The sequence below is a fragment of the Siphateles boraxobius genome, unplaced genomic scaffold (genome assembly GCF_051911475.1).
Source record: "Siphateles boraxobius isolate OS27281-9 unplaced genomic scaffold, OSU_SipBor_1 22, whole genome shotgun sequence".
Taxonomy (NCBI): Eukaryota; Metazoa; Chordata; class Actinopteri; order Cypriniformes; family Leuciscidae; genus Siphateles; species Siphateles boraxobius.
The window spans coordinates 35,836,511-35,853,558 of NW_027508833.1; the positions used below are offsets into that span (position 1 = coordinate 35,836,511).

At 37.9% G+C, this 17,048-nt stretch overlaps 3 protein-coding genes across 5 annotated transcripts; 1 reads left to right on the top strand and 2 right to left on the bottom strand.

The window, feature by feature from the left end:
• Positions 1 to 576: 576 nt before the first annotated feature.
• On the bottom strand, positions 577 to 6,550 carry xkr5b (XK related 5b). Of its 2 annotated transcripts, XM_077239933.1 has the most exons (7): positions 6,325 to 6,550; positions 5,809 to 5,998; positions 4,701 to 4,873; positions 3,265 to 3,477; positions 2,968 to 3,137; positions 2,328 to 2,439; positions 577 to 1,825 (listed from the first exon to the last, which is right to left on the bottom strand). In XM_077239933.1, the coding sequence occupies exons 1-7, from the start codon at positions 6,413 to 6,415 to the stop codon at positions 1,080 to 1,082; spliced, it is 1,695 nt and encodes a 564-aa protein (XP_077096048.1). In that variant the 5' UTR covers positions 6,416 to 6,550; the 3' UTR covers positions 577 to 1,079. The 2 variants fall into 2 exon arrangements, with proteins under 2 accessions (XP_077096048.1, XP_077096049.1); XM_077239934.1 differs by lacking the exon at positions 5,809 to 5,998 and having other exon boundaries at positions 977 to 1,825; positions 6,325 to 6,512.
• An 830-nt stretch (positions 6,551 to 7,380) lies between these two features.
• ctsba (cathepsin Ba) lies at positions 7,381 to 12,721 on the top strand. 2 transcript variants are annotated; one of them, XM_077239943.1, is made up of 10 exons: positions 7,381 to 7,522; positions 8,818 to 8,941; positions 9,104 to 9,189; positions 9,394 to 9,508; positions 9,600 to 9,715; positions 10,152 to 10,237; positions 10,313 to 10,459; positions 11,835 to 11,951; positions 12,032 to 12,160; positions 12,265 to 12,721. In XM_077239943.1, exons 2-10 carry the CDS (start codon positions 8,819 to 8,821, stop codon positions 12,336 to 12,338), a joined length of 993 nt encoding a protein of 330 aa, XP_077096058.1. In that variant the 5' UTR covers positions 7,381 to 7,522; position 8,818; the 3' UTR covers positions 12,339 to 12,721. The 2 variants fall into 2 exon arrangements, with proteins under 2 accessions (XP_077096058.1, XP_077096059.1); XM_077239944.1 differs by lacking the exons at positions 7,381 to 7,522; positions 8,818 to 8,941; positions 9,104 to 9,189; positions 9,600 to 9,715 and having other exon boundaries at positions 9,435 to 9,508.
• Positions 12,722 to 13,047: 326 nt separating this feature from the next.
• cgref1 (cell growth regulator with EF-hand domain 1) lies at positions 13,048 to 16,184 on the bottom strand. The gene is made up of 6 exons (XM_077239949.1): positions 15,968 to 16,184; positions 15,529 to 15,640; positions 15,213 to 15,272; positions 14,710 to 14,783; positions 14,036 to 14,160; positions 13,048 to 13,944 (listed from the first exon to the last, which is right to left on the bottom strand). The coding sequence occupies exons 1-6, from the start codon at positions 15,996 to 15,998 to the stop codon at positions 13,624 to 13,626; spliced, it is 723 nt and encodes a 240-aa protein (XP_077096064.1). The 5' UTR covers positions 15,999 to 16,184; the 3' UTR covers positions 13,048 to 13,623.
• Positions 16,185 to 17,048: the final 864 nt, after the last annotated feature.

Below are 17,048 nucleotides of genomic sequence, written 5' to 3' on the forward strand. Positions count from 1 at the left end.
TTGGGGGCGCTCAAACACAAAGCGGTCTCGCCAAGCACACATAAGTAATGACGATGAAGATATACGCCAAGTAGCGTCTACACACTGCCGGGAAGAAGACGAGGAAGATGCAAGCCAAGATAAATGTAGAGCTGCTGGTCTCGTTGGTGTCGGAACATAAGCTTTGACATCCCACCTTCATGTTTTTGCCCATCGAAATGAGTCCCAGCTGCTAACGTTACTACAGGTAACGCGACTCACCAAACAACACTTACTACTGCTCTTGGTAAGGAGTCATTCACACAGCTCGTGTTGTTGGTTCAAAAAAGCCTTGAGAGCACAATAAAATAGAACAGAAACCAGGGGTCTGGATATTTCTGTTTTGCATTAAGCGCCATCTAATGTCAGGGAATGAATTTGCATGTTCACTCGGCTCATCGTCAGCGAAAATCGCTTAGGTGTGAACACAAAAAACGCGTTGAAAAACGCTGGCAAATAACGCGCGCCGATATTCGTCCCGGTGTGTACGGCCCTTCAGGTCAAATAATTAAACACTTATATTAAATGCCTTACCATAGAATCAGGCTGAGACAAAAATGTTTTGAAAGAATGATTGATAATGTATTGACTCATTATTTAAATGCTAATCTTGAACAAAACAAAAAAAGTTACATATAGTACCTTTAACCAATCTTATAAATACTTATTTTGACACTGAACCATAAAATTATATTAAAACAAACTTTTTTCTCCACAGATTAACCAAAACACAACAATCTATATTGTATACCTGATCAAATATAGATATAGAAGATATATAAAATATACATGAAATATAAAATTAAATGGTAAAAAAAAACATAGAAATGTATCAAACATTATGGTCCAACAGACAAAAAAAAGAGCAGCATGTAAAATTTGTCCATGTAACTTAATAGTAATAAATGTAAACTGATTTTAATTCACTAAGCTTATAACTAATGGTAACAAACTGCAGATAAAGAAAACCTGCAGCTTATGTGCTAATAATAAACAGATAATGTTTACTAGCTTTATCCCAAATAATTCACATATTTTTATGGTATACCAGTTTTAATATATCAAAACTGTACCTGTCTTCGAGCCCCTGCTAATCGAGGACTTGTACTATGCATTGTTTTGAAGTCTTGCATTGGAGTAGAGGTATAACATGGGTTCCTGTTCAACAGCTGTTTAGCAGTCAAGATCAGTTCAGCTCCATTCATAATGGGACTGATCACAGCCATATTCTCTTTATCTAAGGTAGAATCGCTGACACTATAGGAATTGGGTTCCGCACTGAAGTAAACAGTACTACTGCAGTCTGCGGGACATGTGTTATACACCGCACCCTTCTCTGGAGACTGCTGTCCGACTTCAGCACCAGAAAATCCCTCTCTGTTTTCAACCGGACAGCTTTCAGATCGTTCACCTGCTTCCACTGATGGATGGTTACAAGAGTGCCCTTCAGCATCTGTGTCGGGTGCATCATCATTCCCCAGGAAGAATGAAAGCCCTCTGTCTCCATAGAGGCAGTTGATCTTGTCTGGGTTTCCAGTTTTGAGAGCCAGGTGTATTAACATAAGATGATGGTGCCAAGCGCCCTCTAGAGGCTGAACAGAACAGCCTCCTGCATGCTTCACAGGAGAAAAATCGGTCACTGAGAAAGTGCCATGATTCTGTGTGGACGACTCAACTGTCCTGTCTTTGCAGTGTCCATCCGTTGTTCGGTCAATAGTTGTCAAGCTCATTTGGAGTCTCAGACTCTGGAGGATCTCAGTGGATTTTGGATGAAGAAATCGGTAGTAGAGAACCACAAAAATGACACCTAGAAAAATAGACACCAGAGAACATTATAATTGTAATTTGCAACATGTTTCATTACACTATGTGAGCTTATATGTCTTTATAAGAAAAAGTGATTTCTAGGAATGGACAATACACACTAAAGAAAGTTGCAAATGTAAAAATAAAAATTTAAAAAGCAGCATAATCTGGATATTTAATTGTATGTGCTCATTTCGCCTATTTTTCTATCCAGATCACCTTGCTGTCATCTAACGGCAATCTTTAAAAACACTAATAGTTTAGTAACCATGTTAAATATAATCTTTAGTAAATCTCAAAATGAATAAAAAAATTTCATACTGTACATTATATGGTTGTGATGCCTAAATTCACTTGATTTTAGTTTTTAGAGTTTTATTTATAATTTAATTAGACAAAATAGTCTATCATTTGAATAATGGCCATTTAAAGGTTATTGGCCGTAACATGAAAATAATTATCGATATCAGGATTTTTAATATCAGTGAATCCATAATGTTTACCGATAAAGAAGCTGCACAAGACAGCCACAGGAATACTCATGCTGTCCCATGAAGGCCCACTGAGCGAGTCTGACGCCAGAAGTAGAAGGAACGTGTTCTCCAGCAACATTAACTGTAAAATCAATCAATAAACAATAAAAAAAACAAAGATGTTAACAAAGCTATTATTCTTGAGAGAAGATTCGCTATATCTAAATTGGTCATCAGCATAAAAGTCAACGCAACCTTGCAGCATTTCTCACAATCTGGACACAAACAGTCCAGACAGATTTACAAATATTTTGCACAATGTTACAATATTCTGCTGATTTCCCCATTCACATTTATTACTGACAGAGGAGCAGTGTTTTATTGTTACTAAAATGTATTTTTTTATTTTTAATATCCTCCTAAAATTGAACAAAAATATTAATGAAATTAAATAAATGATTATATATTAGATGAAAACCTAATCAAAAGTTCTAAAATGACAAACTAAAACTGATTTCTTTTTTTTTTTTACAAAAGCACATAAAATTACTAAAAGTAAAATCCAAATTGAATATATAAACAATAAAAGCCAATTAAAAAATATATTTAATAAATATTATAAGACAATCTAAATAATAGTCAAATAACACTGCTGTGCAGAGAAACCTACCAAATAGAACCCAGTCATGCGGTACCGCGAGGGACCGTCTTTAACGTTAAAAAACAGGAAAATGTGCAGAGCCCCTAAGATGAAGTTGAAGAGACGCCAGGAACTCCGGTTAATGCAGATGTCTGTCTGCTGGGACACTTGCCAGAATGTCATTATGAGCCAGTGGAAACCTGAGCAGGGATTTAAAAAGACAATCACAAAGCAGCCATTTATTAACAAATCATCCTTTTACAGGTGTCACGCAAACTAACTGTGAAGACTTTTATGTGTAAGGATTTGACACAAGGCTTGACTCACCCACGACTCCAGAGAACCACCAGTGAAACGTACTGCAGAAGAACATGAGGCTGGCCACCCTGGCACCCAACATGCCCCCTCTCCATACGAGCTGGCACAGCATTGCAGCAGGAGTCATGTGCAGGTGACCAGGACGAAGCAGAAAGCATGAGCGGCTGAACAGGACCAGAAACCAGGACACATTCAGCAGGCTCAGCCCGACACAGAAGACCACTGTAAAAAGAGGTTCAGGGAATAAACAGTGTATGTTCACACTTGGCAGGTTTGATTTCGATTAAAACGAACTCTGGTGCGATTGCTCTGTTAGTGCGGTACATGTGAATAAGTGTGCACGTGATGCGTTGATACTGTAGTGATTCGCATGTCAGGTGGGTACATTTCCCTCTCCACTTCAAGTGAAGTATCGATTATTCCCCAATTATGACGTTCACAGTGCACTTTTAACTGCTCTGCGTCTCTCCCTCAGCTAAACTCCTGTGCATGATGATTATTAGTTTAGTTTGTTTTTCAGTAACAGTTATTAGTTTCGTTTTGTTTACATTTTTTTTTTCAGTTTACGGAAATGTTTTATGATCAATTGTCTTTGTTTCAGTTTTTGTATACAAAAATGACCATGGTTCGATTGAAATATGAATGCAACACGGACCAGACACCTAAACGAACCAAAAAAAGGATGAGAAGATGCGACCCTAAAAGGACAGAATGCTCAAGGATACCTGCACTGTAAGAAATTATTGTTGGTTTAGTTTAAAAGAAAAGTAACCTGGTTGTTTTAAGTTAATTGAAATAAAAAAATTGAGTTAATACAATGAAGGAGATTGGTTTAATCAACAGAAACTCTAAATAGTATGTTATCGGAACCACATAAATTATCTAAGCTGATTTGACAAACGAAAAAAATGTTGTTATAACAAAACATTTTTTTACAGGTTCTTCTCGTCATATGCGCTATGTCATCATTTCAGTTTGGTACCGGCGTCAGAACCACGTCTACTTGCAGCAAGTCTTTGTTTGTGTGCAATAGAGGAATTCCTAGCACTGTTTTGACTACGCATATGTACGCACATACATCAAGCACAGCACACAGCATCGTTTTAGATGTTTGATATGTTCCATCTCAAATATATGTAGTCATGAAAGCTGTCCAATCAGGTTGTGACCTTATCCCTTTTGTTTTGTATCTTTAGGTTCTTTTGTTAGAAATGACAGTGTGAATGCTAAGCGAACTAGAATTAAGTGTAGCAGTTTCTTTTTTGGTAGAGTGCACAGTAAAAATTATTAAAACTGTGTCTTATGTTGAGGGCTGCGTCCTCCGGAGGACATATTTGTTGGCTGCATACGTCATTTCAGTAAACTGACTTATTTCATTATTTCCAATGAAAACTGTTAACGTGAGTGAAGCTTGTTCTGTTCGTGCCAAAAGGGAAGTCACATACCTGGTGACAGAAAGCCGGGGTGAAGGGTGAATAAACTGTAGGTCTGCAGTAGACTTTGAGGCAGGCTGAGCGTCAGGGCCTCGATCAGACACAGAGCAGAAACATCAGCCTGATGCATTAGTAATTCAACAAACTTCAGCTGCCCACCTTGAGACTTCATGCAGCTCCATAACCTGCAAATATAAAACATATACACACGTCTTAGAAATCAACAGCAGCCTTTTGTGTGATAAATAATATCATTAAAAATACAGCAAAAACAGTAATACTGTCAAATATTATTACAATTTATAATAACTGTTTTCTATTTTATTTTATTTAAAAATGGTAATCCTGTGATAAAGCTGAATTTTCAGCATCATTACGCCAGTCTTCAGTGTCACACGATCCTTCAGAAATCATTATAATATGACGATTTGATGCTAAAGAAATATTTCTTTTCATTATCAGTGTTGAAATCAGTTGTGCTGCTAACATTTTTGTCGAAACCATGATAAAAAAAAATTCCAGGATTCTTTGATGAATAGGTCAAAAAAGCTCAACATTTTATTTATGCTTACATAACTTAAAATATCATTGTATTAATGTAATATAGTACAAAAATAATGTATTAAGGTAAGGAAAATCAAAGTTGAGAGTAAAGGAAATTACAAAAAAAATTTTTTTTAAACTAAACAATTTGAGGATGTGGGGGGAAATAAAAGCCTAAACTAAATCTGTTCATCAAATAAAGGATAAGTGTAAAAAAGCATATTGTCACAATGCAAAAATAAATAAATAATAATACTGTATATATATATGTATGTATAAAAAAAATAAACAATTTGAGGATGTGAGCGGAAATAAAAGCCTAAACTAAGTCTGTTCATCAAATAAAGGATAAGTGTCACAAAGGATAATATTGTCACAATGCAAAAAAACAAAAAACATATAGTCCTAAAAATAGGCTTAATTTTATTTATGCAAAGTACAACCTATAATTTTTTTTTATTAATTCACAGGATTATACAGTATGTTATTGTATTGTACAATAATTTACTAGTTTTCCACCTCACTCTTTATAACTGATTGAATGCCGTTCTGAATCTAAACGATATAGTGTTTTGACCTGTGATAGATGCCCAGATGAAGGCAGTGCACAAGGATGAGTGAGGGCTTGGATCTCTCTGCATCATCAGTGATGTACCACCTCAGACTGAGCAGCTGCACAGCAGTGACAGAAGCCAAGCACAGACCCAGTGTCAACCAGGCCAGCAGCTCTTCTCCCATCCAGAGGTAGTGTGTGAAGCACAGTGCAACTGATGACAGAAACGATCAAATAAAAAAAAAGTCAAAAAACAGAGTCCATTTCGACTTTGATTGCTTCTTTTCTGGCTCTGTCTCTGATAAGAAGCAGCTGTGAGACAGAACACGCCCACTCCTTCTCGCCATTCATGAAAAAGGCGCTCAAATGCAGCGAAGAAACCATAACAGCATTGTAATAATGTCATTAACAAAACTGAACTCATAATAAAACAAGTCCGAACTGGCAGAACCCACGTCCACATGCCGATGCAGCTGCCAAATATGTTTAGTAGCACAGATAGCGGTTTGGGAAGGAATGATTAAACGGAAAATAACTTACGTGCCGCTTTCTCCAATAAAACGATGACTCCTGAAAAAGAGTAGAGACATACGTGACTCCATGTGACTGCACTTCCCTTTCGATTCTGCATCGTTGCACTTCTGTCTTTTTTCAAAGTTTTTGGTATTCCGTTATTCAAGGACTCTTCTGCGCTGAATGGGGTGCGCTTTGTGTGATTCTTTCTGAGTCGAGTCTTTCTGGTGGTCAGTTTTTGGAGGCTGCCGCTCGATGTGACGTCACCCACCGAGCAAATATTAAATATTCAAAACAGGTTCGTTCATGTAACTAACACAAAATACTAAACACGACTGAAAAACATCAGACATAAAAAAACGAATTCATGACAAATCTAAATCTCGTTTCATATTTAGACACGTGTAGGCCTATACCTTATTTCCTCCATAAATAAAATAAAATAAAAAGTAATTGTGACTTTTTATCTCACAATTATGACTTTTCTTCTTGCAATTGAGAGTTCACATTAATTCAGAAATCAGAATTGTGTAATATAGCAATTGCGTGTTAAAGTCGCGAGTTAAGTCAGAATTGCAAGATATAAACAGTTTGCAATTGCGAGAAACCTTCAAAAATGCGAGAAAAAAGTCAGAATAGCGAGAATCTACACAATTCTGACGTTTTTTCTCGCAATTGCTAATTTATATCTCGTAATTCTCACCTTTCCTCTCAGGATTGAGATAAACTCGCAATTGCAAGTTATGTCCAATTCTGAGGATTTTTTTGTTTGTTTTCTTTTTTTCCTCAGAATTGTGAGTTTATCTCACAATTCTGACTTTATAACTTGCAATTGCAAGTTTATATCACACAATTCTGAGAAAAAAAAAGTCAGAATTGCGAGGTGTAAACTCACAATATGACTTTTATGTCATAATTATGACTTTTTCTATCATGATTTACCAAGCCTGGTTTTATTCTTATGTGGTGGAAATTGGGTTCCATACTATTAATCACATTTACATATGAAATAAATTTACAAACAGTACTGTGATTGCTTAAGTAAACAGATTTGATCACGTCAGAGTCAGCAGACCCACGAGCACATGACTTTGATCACGTGGTCTGTCGTTTCTTTATATAGCCATCAGCGTGTCTTTCGCCTGATGTTTATTTCCGCCCAGTGGAAGTTTTGGGGAGCGAGACACACTTTCTAACAGCACAACTGCCAGCAGAAAAACGACAGGTAAGACTTCTATATTACTTAAATCTGCATTTAAATCTTGAGACTGTAGATGGTTTTCTTTTAATTTGAATGCCAACGAGATATTCAAAAAGGTCATGGTGATAGCAGCGTATGATAACTTATCAAACGAAAATTATTGTTCAACACATTTATCAGGGAGTGACTTAATTTTTATCCGTGCAACGGGACTTCCTGCTATTAAATGTGAGCTCAAAGGCTTACAGGCTTCATTTGACCTTAAAATATGGATTAATTGTTGGTTTATGTAAACAAGGCCTGCAGTTAAAAACGAAAGAATGAGGAATGGAAACCAGAGCTTGTCTTTGAACGCCTGGGAATGCTTCAGTAGCTCAAGTTGAAATTACACTGCTAGTTTACTTACAGAGAACCTATATTATGTTTCAAACACAAACAGCCACGGGCAGTTAATGGTCTTGCACTTATCTTAAATGGCAACCCCCAAATGCAGCGAACAATATTCTTACTAACTTGACATAATTGGCTTCTGACGGTGTTCGTGTCTCCTGTTTTTGACTAACGTTACTAGTAATCGTCCATATTACCCCTGGGGTTGGGGTCGAAGTAGGATGGGTTTCTGTTAACCAGCAAGATTTTCCTGTAAATTGCGCTGACTCACGCACACTTGATGTCATCATATGCCTATTAGAGGAAGTGCAACCCAACATGAGTATATTTGTAATGACCTTTCGCTAAGACTCTTATTGGATCTACAGATTTTTCAAAATTGCGTCTTAATAATTTGGTAATGTTTTAAAACAAAATTAGTTCCTAAACCACTGAGGTGGATGCCCCTTTTATAAATAAGATGCCTAAAGCCTAAACCTCTTACCCTTGTAGCCTAGTTGATCAAGGCTTGTTTGTCTTGTTCCATAACCATTAAGAGGTTAAGCATGTACATCTTAAATGTCAAGAGCTTTTGCATGACTGCAGCCTAAAGATGATAGCTTCTACTGTAAGCGGTCAGTGAGCCGTTTCACCTGAAGATTGAAGTGACATTACATTGATGTGCTACTGACTCTCTTTGGTGTTTCAGACTGTGGCTTGGTTTCACAGACAGGGCTTAGATTAAGCCAGAATTGGGACATTTAAGTAGCTTTTAGAAAAAAACCTTACGGTTGTGTATCTTGAGACAAAACCATGGCACTGACATATATTAAGATATGTCAGTGCAAGTTGCTTTCAGTTAAAACTGCTCAAACATGCATTTTAGTCTTGGTCTTGGCTTAAACCTTGTCTGTTTTCAAGTTGGATTGATTGAGTTTTCTTGTTTTCAGAATGTGGCGGCTGGCTTTCCTGTGCGTGATCTCGGCCCTTTCAGTCAGCTGGGCTCGACCTCGCCTCGCTCCCCTGTCTCATGAGATGGTCAATTTCATCAATAAAGCAAACACTACTTGGATGGTAAGGTGTTCTACATTTCTTCATTTCGCTCTAAATTGAATTCTAGCGAGAATGACTGAGCCGGTATTGAGAAACTATTTGTAATGCTGTTTTCTTTTATGGTTCTTGATTGCTCTTCTTAATTTAAAATTGAATGCAAGAGTCTGGTGTTCTCCCCTGTAGGCTGGACACAACTTCCGTGATGTTGACTACAGCTATGTGAAGAGGTTGTGTGGGACTTTTCTGAAAGGGCCCAAACTCCCTGTCATGTGAGTACATTTGAATGTGATGTGAGAAAATAAAAGGGTGTGAAGTCTTCTAGAGGAAGTGCAACTTGTTAACTTTGCAGTCATGGTGTACATGACTACTTTGTCATGTGTTTTCTTGCTTTATGTAGGTTTCACCATACCTATTTTTTTCAGTTCTACATTCTAGGTCTAGTATATAACAGAGTTTGCTTTGTTTTTAACCAGGGTTCAGTATGCGCGTAACCTCAAGCTCCCCACTAATTTTGATGCCAGAGAGCAGTGGCCAAACTGCCCCACTCTTAAAGAGATCCGAGACCAGGGTTCTTGTGGTTCATGCTGGGTGAGGTCTCCTCTCTGGTGCACAGTATTAGTTTGGATTGCAATTTGTGTTTGTTTCATGTTTTTACTCATGGTTTCATGGTTTTACACAGGCATTTGGGGCTGCTGAAGCCATCTCTGACAGAGTATGTATCCACAGCAATGCCAAAGTGAGTGTGGAGATTTCTTCTCAGGACCTGCTTACCTGCTGTGACAGCTGTGGCATGGGGTAAGTTAGTGTGTGTGCTAGTGCCAATCTATTTGACAAGAATTAGATTTCACAAACAATTTGTTTGATTTCATCCTGCCGTGACTCTGTGATCTGTTTAGTAATACCATTTCTTGAATAAGTCTGGGATGCACTGCATGTTTTAAATTTCAAAACCTGTTTTGGCATCATACGCTTGCTGACTTTGCTAATGGTTGGTGAAAAAGCTGGGTATCACACACTAAATTACACTACCAGTCTTTCCGGTTACAAAAACTCATGACAAAATAATTTGTTCTAAAATTGAATCAATTTCAAAAATAGGCTTGATTTTGTCCAGACTGAAAATTGGGGCAAAAAGATGTTCAGAGGTTGTGAATTCCAGCCTTGAGGTTTGCGTTTTGATGCATTTTTTAGATATTACACAAGATGCTAAGTCAGTGTGTTTTGATCTCAGATGTAACGGTGGATACCCCTCTGCTGCATGGGACTACTGGAGCACAGAGGGTCTGGTCACCGGTGGACTCTATAACTCCCATGTTGGTTAGTATCTACCTTGCTTTCTGCTGAGCATTTTAAGTGTTGAGCTTCAACTGTGTATTAACGAGTTATTTTTAGGCTGTCGTCCATACACCATTGAACCCTGTGAGCATCATGTGAATGGCAGTCGCCCTCCTTGTACCGGAGAGGGTGGTGACACTCCTAACTGCGAGATGTCCTGTGAACCTGGGTACAGCCCTTCTTACAAGGAGGACAAACACTTTGGTAAGAACTCAGAAACAAATTGGTTCAGGTCGCATTTCAACCATTATTATTATTATAGACGTTCATAGTTAACTTTTTAAAGCAACTTCTTTCCACAACTCATTGTTCTTCAGTGATCTCACTCTTAACCAATCAATTTGCATGTCTTTTCGTCATTATGACTTCTGGATAAAGACTGCTTTAACCTGATTCAATATCGAGATTTTGCCGTCACTTAAAGTCCCTGTAAAGGCAATTTTAAAAATAAATTCTAAACTCATTATAAATGCATTGCTAAAACCGATTACAAAGACTGTGAACTGTGAAGTTCTGAATTGTGGAGTTAGACCGTTAAACAGTTTTTCACCAATACTATTTTCCGGATTTTTTTTTGGCGGATCTAAATCGGGGCTCGATGACGCACTGGAGCCCCTGAGCTCCTGGACACGCCCCTACTTGATGACGCACTGGATCGAGCCACAGAGGCTGGCCGCTCCCCTAAGAATATTTAGAATTAGAACACATTCACATCAGTTTGCCGCTCAATCGCGAGTTACTGTCAGTATTATTAGTTACTAAAGTCTACAGTTTGCTAGCTATGCGTTCGTCACGGAAATGCGTATTACCTGGATGCGGTCACGTACAAAACAGATCGGTGTCCTTATTTACATTTCCTAAAAACGATCACATCAAGAAGAGGTGGATTAATTTTGTGAAGAGCCACTTTGATGGAGAGTTGAGGATCACCGCAAACACCCGCCTCTGTGGTGATCATTTTACACGGGATAGTTTTATAAACTTTAGTCAAAGACAAGTGGGATTCACTGATAATCCGCTGTTACTGGTGAATAGGGCCGAACCGACTATCTCACGCCTCGGCCTTCATCCTCCCATCGCGCCGACAACTGGTGAGTGCTTCCCGTGAGTGGGCGTGGTTTCAGCTACTGCTCATTTTTTCAAGATTTTGATAGCTTATTTTATGTACTTGCCGGCTTGTTTTATCATTCAAATTTGGTTGGGTGGCTAATAACAAATTTTTCTGTGGTGTGACAAACTCAGAACACATAATTCATTTTGACTTTACAGGGACTTTAAAGTATATTCCTTACAAAAATGGACCATGCTTGAAGATTAATTTGCATGAGTTTTTCCAGGTCTAGAAATCCTCTTACTCAGATTTACAGCCCTGCCAAGACCTTGGAAACCCTGGGTATTTAAAGAAAAACAATTCTTGAGGGGGTGAATTGAAAGACATGTTCGCTCATTTAAATCTTTACACCATCTTGAGGCCCTTGGAAGGTTGCTGAGCCGCTCTAGTGGCTTAGTGGAGTTAGGATGATTTGAATGCTGCAAGATGTGAATTCATGGATTGAACCGTTCTTGTTTGTCATTCTAGGAAAGACGTCCTATAGTGTCCCATCTAATCAGAATGCTATCATGCAAGAACTCTTTAAGAACGGCCCAGTTGAGGCAGCCTTCACGGTGTATGAGGACTTCCTGCTGTATAAATCTGGTTGGTTTCAGTCTATTCATGCGTCCGTCTAGAGTACTAATGCAGCATGGAACAGTTCAAATTATTTTTCTTTTAAATAGGTGTATATCAGCACTTGAGTGGATCTGCACTAGGTGGTCATGCTATTAAGATCCTGGGCTGGGGAGAGGAAAACAGTGTCCCCTACTGGCTTGCTGCTAACTCCTGGAACACTGACTGGGGTGATAATGGTGAGGGTCATTTATTTTGTATCAAGTCAAGTTTATAACCAAGCTGATTTTACACATGCAGGCATTTGCTTCATCTGACCCATTTTCTTTTGTTGCCACTTCAGGATTTTTCAAGATTCTCCGAGGTGAGGACCACTGTGGCATTGAATCTGAAATTGTAGCTGGAATCCCAATGTAACCACAAAATTGCAAGAGCTGAAATGAGCGCACTGTTCAGAACGTGGGCATTGAATGTCTTCAACTTAAGCTGACTGTCATGTCCATGGTACAAGAATCATTGCTAATCAGTGATTGAGTTTTTAAGTCTTTTTAGACGGGGACCCCCAATCGATATTTTAGTTTATTTTGAATTGGGGAATGAAATTATGCACCACAAAATGTGTAGTCCAGGTAATTGGAGTCAGTTTTAGACCTTTGTCTATACATTTTTAGCACATCTTGATGCCTCAGCCACATTCAGTATGTTTGACTTTTAAAATTTGCTTTTTAGGTTGAATGACTTTTTACTTAATTGTTGTTTTAATGCATTTTGTCTAAAGTGTAATAAATATTAAAACCAAACGTTTTGTCATGACTGCTTTTCACTTGCAACATCTTTATCCTTAAATGGTTTTCTTTCCACCTAGGATAAAGTGTGGTTTCACACATTGTATAGAAATTCTCAATGCTGAGGCTTGATGGTTCTGAGAAATCTCTACTGGAAATTGGGCATGAGTGAGCTTTTGTCTATCTGGACATGCAATACAGCACTTCACTGTGTAACTTGAGCTTAAAATTATTATTTTTAAAGCGGTAAAGCACTGTTAAATTGTTTATGACTACAAAATAAAGTCTATATACTGATCCATTCAAATCCTTTTACACTGAGGCAGAAAAATGAAAGCAGCTCCTCTTCGAATGGTTTAATTCAAAGGTATTTAACCTAATAATTAAGGTTTATTAGGTTATATTAACCTAATAATGACCCCCCAAAAAAAACTAGAAATATGCCAAGAGTTTGGTACAAACCTTAATAATGGTTATTAGATCTTGGCTGTGACTGGATTTTTTGCATCATTTTCAGTAAATTAAAGGTTTACTTTCTGAGTTTTGCATAGTTTAAATGGTGCAAAAAAAGATGAACTTATACTAATTCAGGTGGATGTCTCGATTCCACAACTCTGGAAGTTTCTGTATAGTTCAGTTGTTTCATATTAAACCGTGTACAATGATGCTAATGTCATTCAAATGTTTTTAGACTTTCAAAACAACTTTTAGTATCCAGAAATAAATTATCAGTCACAGGTGAGGGGTTTCCTATGTATGGCTGATTTGTATCTGTTTGAGAGATGTCTTTGAAAAAAATTGTCAAGTTGCACTTCATGCTTAATTTGTCACTACATCTCTGGTTGCTCCTGATGGACTGGCATGTTCTTCAGCTGCTGATGATCATCTTGCAGCTCCTGCTCTTCTGAAGTTTGCAGCTAGTTATCCTGTTCTTCAAGCTTTTCAGGTATCTGGTTATGATCTACAGGCTTCTCTTCCTGTGTGTGTTGTTCTTTAGATGGGTCTTGTGTCTCATTCTCATGTTCAGATTCTTGGTTGACTTCTGCATCTCCATTCTCTGATTTCGTATGTGTTCGCTCGTGTTTTAAGGCCTCGTCAGCTGGTGGATCAGGGAGAAAAATATTGTTTTCTTTCTGATGGTCAATCGTGGATGATGATGATAACAGCTCTGAAGGAGCCAGTAGTCCATCCTGGTTCAGATCCTGAGCTTGTAGCAGGTAATCCACCAAAGATACAACCTAAAATGTAAATGAGTTTAAGTCGTCGAGTTTAAGTCATCGAACTCGAGAGATTACTTAGAATGTTATGACAAAACTAAACAGCACTCACAGAATCTGTTGAGTTTGGCATAACTTCATGATAAGTCAGGAAATCTGTCAGAAGTTGCATCAGTTCAAGCCCATCCATCTGCCCACTTCTATCATAATCATTCAAAGAGAAAAGGAAGAACACTTCTGCGACAAGAGAACAAATCATTAATAAGCTTATAAAAACACGCATATATACACGCATTCACAAGATTATTATTATATGTTTTCTATGCATTTATACATTTCACAGCAATGCATATACAATAGTCAACATTTGATGTGGATCAAAAAAGTTAATTAAAGTTGTCCTAAGACAAGAACGGGTATTGTTCAAAATTCATGTATAACTTAGATGAAGGATTTTGATCCACTTCAAATGTTGACTACTAATATACGTATATATATATATATATATATATATATAAAGAGAGTGAGTACTCTGTGCCTGTAATGTATAAATAAATGCCATTATGCACATAGCTCATCTGCTGTGCATCTATGAAAATAAATGTACTGTACTTAAGTATTTTTAATGGAACTGTAACGGTTTAAGATCATTGTCCTTAAAATGTGTTGACATTCAACATCAGGAACTAGGGAGTGGAATTAGCTTAATAGAAAATCTATGCAAAGCACAAAGGAGTGAAACAAAAGCAGTTCTTTGAGAGATCATGTTCATAATGAACTATTAACCTTGTTCCCTGGTGTTCAGTTCTGGACTGCTCTGTCCTTCCTTTAGGCTGCTCTTGATGTAGCTTTGCAGGAGCCTGTCATGCAGAATCAAAGATCATTGCCCACTTTAGTTCTGCCTTATGATTACAGTATTTACATAGGGAAATGAGCATGGTCTGAATTCATTCAGTATTTTTCCATGTTGAGACATTCAAATTGACACTTTAAAGATAAATACTGGCATAATTGAGCTAAAAATCCACCGTATAGAAAACTGCATTGTTTTCCTCTAAAATATTGCAACATTTTTTAAATAAGCAGGAAAGCACAACAAAACATTTTGTTTGTATCACTTTTTTTATAGCTATTGCTTGTTCAGCATTTGTGTCAGCTGTGGAAATCTCAGCATTATCTCTGATGTGAAAATGGACTCTGAACCTTTGGGCAACTGAGCTACGTTGTTCGATCGGGTATGTTTGAAGACAGTAAAGTAAGATCAGGGAGATATATTCAAAAGAGATAACCTGCGGTTTTCTTCGCTGGACCCAAAAGGATTAGCCAGGTCTGGTGCAATGATGCCGTCGCTAGAAAAACAGAACAAAACATAAACATCAGAAGAAAAATGAGCCACGTTTATTATTTATTTCCAATGTCAAGAAAAATATGTACAAATGTTTCACACCATCTTAATGCCATACTGAATCTTGACATTTTACAATTGGATAACTGTCTATCTATCCAAATCAAAATTATGTGGGTGAGTGTTTGGGGGGGATAGTGTAGTACTGTATAGTACAGTCATAATACAGAACAGTATAGCATGGCGTTATTGCGGCCTACCTGAGTGTTTTCTGGGCTTGTGGAGCACACAGACTCAGTGAAGGGAGGATGAGCAAGAACAGAAGTCGTGTTGTGATCATATTAACTGCTCCACTGGATCGCTTTGGCACACCTGTCACCACAATCAGTCCAGATGGTCAAAGAAACGACCCATGAATCATTAAAGAAAGCAAAAACGCCCTTTAAAGGAATCGACCATTAAATAATGATACAGCAATTTAATGTAACGTTACTGTTTGAATCAAACACGGATATGAAGAATCTTACTGTTGACCCAACATCCTACACTGCGACAAAGAAGTCTGTTCTTCTTCTTTTTTTATTTTTTTTTTATTTTTTTTAAGCGTTGTACTAATAGATGCTAGTATAAAAAATTAATGACTAGCAAAGCAAACAGTAAGAATGTAACAGCAATGCTAGAAGTGAAATGCGACTGTACCTCTCGCAGCGGCTGTTAGCGTTCGCTTCATGATGTAACCCACGCCGAGCAGCACAGCCCCGTGTGTTTGCACCAGTGACGGGCTGCACGTGGATTCCGTGGACGTGTCGTGGCCCGGATAAAATCAGCTCCTCCTCGAGCTCCCCACGTTCCGCCAATCCGCCTTCCTCCAGCTTCCATCGTCGCGACGTAGAGTCGCTGACACTGCATTTACAACGTGTAATTCCTCCGCATGCACCGCCTCTTATGTGCAGTATCTTATCCGTAACTGGGAAGATCCTATTAGCAAATATCCCGTGTATACTATAGGTAAGGCTTATTTCTTATCGTAGCTTTTCGATAGTATAAACAAAGTACATCAGTAGAATGGGTCTGATTTATTTCTTGCGCTTATAATTGTGTATTGCGCAAATGTTTCAGAGTTCTGCTGCTGACATGCCCATGCCTGCTTTTTAAAAAATAAATGATTGTTTGTTTTTGCGTATATCGCATGATCCACTTACACATATTCACGCTGGTATGTGCAGTAGACGCATTACAGTGCAGTGACCATCAGACAACACGTCACTGTCCTTCAGTGAAACTGCACGGTCCAAGTGTTGCACAATTTGGCCACAAGATGGCACGAAACTACAATGGTACTGTCTTAGTGAAACTCACTCACCGTCACTTATGCATAATAATAATAATGGATATTACTGTAAGAGAGGGGTACAAAATAATATAGTGGTAGGTTTACTGTAAATGAGACATAAATATTTTACACAGTTTGGCCACACGATGGCGTTTCTACCGCTTTAAATGATGCGACAAAGTAGCCTAGCCTACTACAATGAAAGCCAGTTTTCCCTTTGTTGAAAGTTGAGTTTTTCGCGTTTGTTATTCCCCCCAAAACTCATTTAATTATTTTATGTAAATTAAATCAAAGGGTGCAGATATTAAGTCACATTGTGAATCTATCTAGGCTACCTATGTCAGGCTACCTATCAGATGCCTGTCTATCCATCCATCCATCCATCTATCTATCTCACACACACACAAATCATAAAAATCCACTTAGAGTTAGTTAATTCATCGATTC